At 42.0% G+C, this 1,727-nt stretch overlaps 1 protein-coding gene across 1 annotated transcript; it reads left to right on the forward strand.

The window, feature by feature from the left end:
• Window positions 1-868: 868 nt before the first annotated feature.
• LOC112919022 (small ubiquitin-related modifier 1-like) lies at window positions 869-1,455 on the forward strand. The gene has a single exon (XM_072743141.1). It carries the CDS (start codon window positions 914-916, stop codon window positions 1,217-1,219), a length of 306 nt encoding a protein of 101 aa, XP_072599242.1. The 5' UTR covers window positions 869-913; the 3' UTR covers window positions 1,220-1,455.
• Window positions 1,456-1,727: the final 272 nt, after the last annotated feature.

The raw sequence follows: 1,727 nt of genomic DNA on the forward strand, positions 1-1,727 counted from the left end.
TTCAGGATCACACCCTGCGCCAAAGGCAGGCACTAAACCACAGAGCAACCCAGGGATCCCAATAAAGTATTTTTTAAAAAAAGAATGTCTATTTCAAATTACTAGCAAAAGCAGTATTGGAATGGCTAGTTTTAGAATGAACAAGACAGAAGAAACAAATCTTGTGGTCTATTTCCCTAGAGCAAACTTCCTCACTTCCCCTGATGTCCATGGCCTTTGCGGTGTTACCTAGAATCACCACCACCTCTTTTTCTTCAAGCCTTTTAGACCTAGTCTAGTCTTTTACCTCCCCACTCTGCCTCATAGGACCGGATACCCGGTGGTATAACTGAATCAGTGTTTCCAAAATGGCAGTGTTTAAAGTGAGCTTGTTGTTGTTGTTGTTGTTGTTGTTTAATCACTTTTGTCAGACAAAAGAACAGAATACAAATTTGGCAGGTTAGCAAAGCTAGATTTTCTTCCCTCACCAAATCAGCACCGTAGAAAGAAAAGAGGAAGAGAGGAAGCAGGAGAGGGAGAAGGGAGCAGAGGAGAATGAAAAATGAAGAACAGGAAAGGAAGGAGGAAGCAAGGATAAAATGTTTGCATTGGATCCACTGAGGTGCCCTACAATCACAGAAAGAGGGCTGCTTTCAATAATTCAAATCAACAAAGAGGCGACAAATCTAGATATGCCAGACCTCAGCACTCATCACTCAGACAAAGCTATACCCATTAACTCCGCTTCAGGAAGTCCCTCCACCGCGGTGTGGTGCTGTGGGGAAGAGAGACGGATTTGTTGTGTTTTTTTTTTTTAATTAATTTTTATTGGTGTTCAATTTACCAACACACAGAAAAACACCCAGTGCTCATCGGATTTGTAAACCCCGGAGGCCGCTGCTGTGTGGAGACCCAGGGTGCAGCCACCGTCACCATGTCTGGCCAGGAGGCAAAACCTTCAACTGAGGACTTGGGGGATAAGAAGGAAGGAGAATACATTAAACTCAAAGTCATTGGACAGGATAGCAGTGAGATTCACTTCAAAGCGAAAATGACCACCCATCTGAAGAAACTCAAAGAATCGTACTGTCAAAGACGGGGAGTTCCCATGAATTCGCTCAGGTTTCTCTTTGAAGGTCAGAGAATTGCTGATAATCACACCCCAAAACAACTGGACGTGGAGGAAGAAGATGTGATTGAAGTTTATCAGGAACAAACAGGGGGTCGTTCTGCGATTTAGATATTCTTTTTATTTTTGTTTCTTTACCCTCAATCCTTTTTTATTTTTAAAAATAGTTCTTTTGTAATGTGCTGTTCAAAACGGAATTGAAAACTGGCACCCCATCTCTTTAAAACATCTGGTAATTTGAATTCTAGTGCCCATTATTCATTATCACTTGTCTTCATTGTGCTGATTTTTGGTGATCAAACCTCAGCCCCCTTCATATTGCCCTTTCCTCTTCAAAAATTACATGTGTGCACAGAGAGGCCACCTTTTCCAGGGCCGTGCATTTGCAGGCTTGTGATAAGTAAGATCGACCACTACAGGTGTTCATGATGACTTTCCAATTGGCCCTGAAGTTCTAGCATGTGATTGCTTCACTCCTGGACTATGACTTTCAGTGGGACATGGAAGTTTTTCAGAGAACTGAACTGTGGAAAAATGATCTTTCCTTAACTTGAAGCTTCTTTTAAAATTTGAGGGTCTGGACCAAAGAAAGAAATATCAGGCTGGAGTCAAGAAGACA

This window comes from Vulpes vulpes, chromosome X (genome assembly GCF_048418805.1).
Source record: "Vulpes vulpes isolate BD-2025 chromosome X, VulVul3, whole genome shotgun sequence".
In the NCBI taxonomy this organism is placed as follows: Eukaryota; Metazoa; Chordata; class Mammalia; order Carnivora; family Canidae; genus Vulpes; species Vulpes vulpes.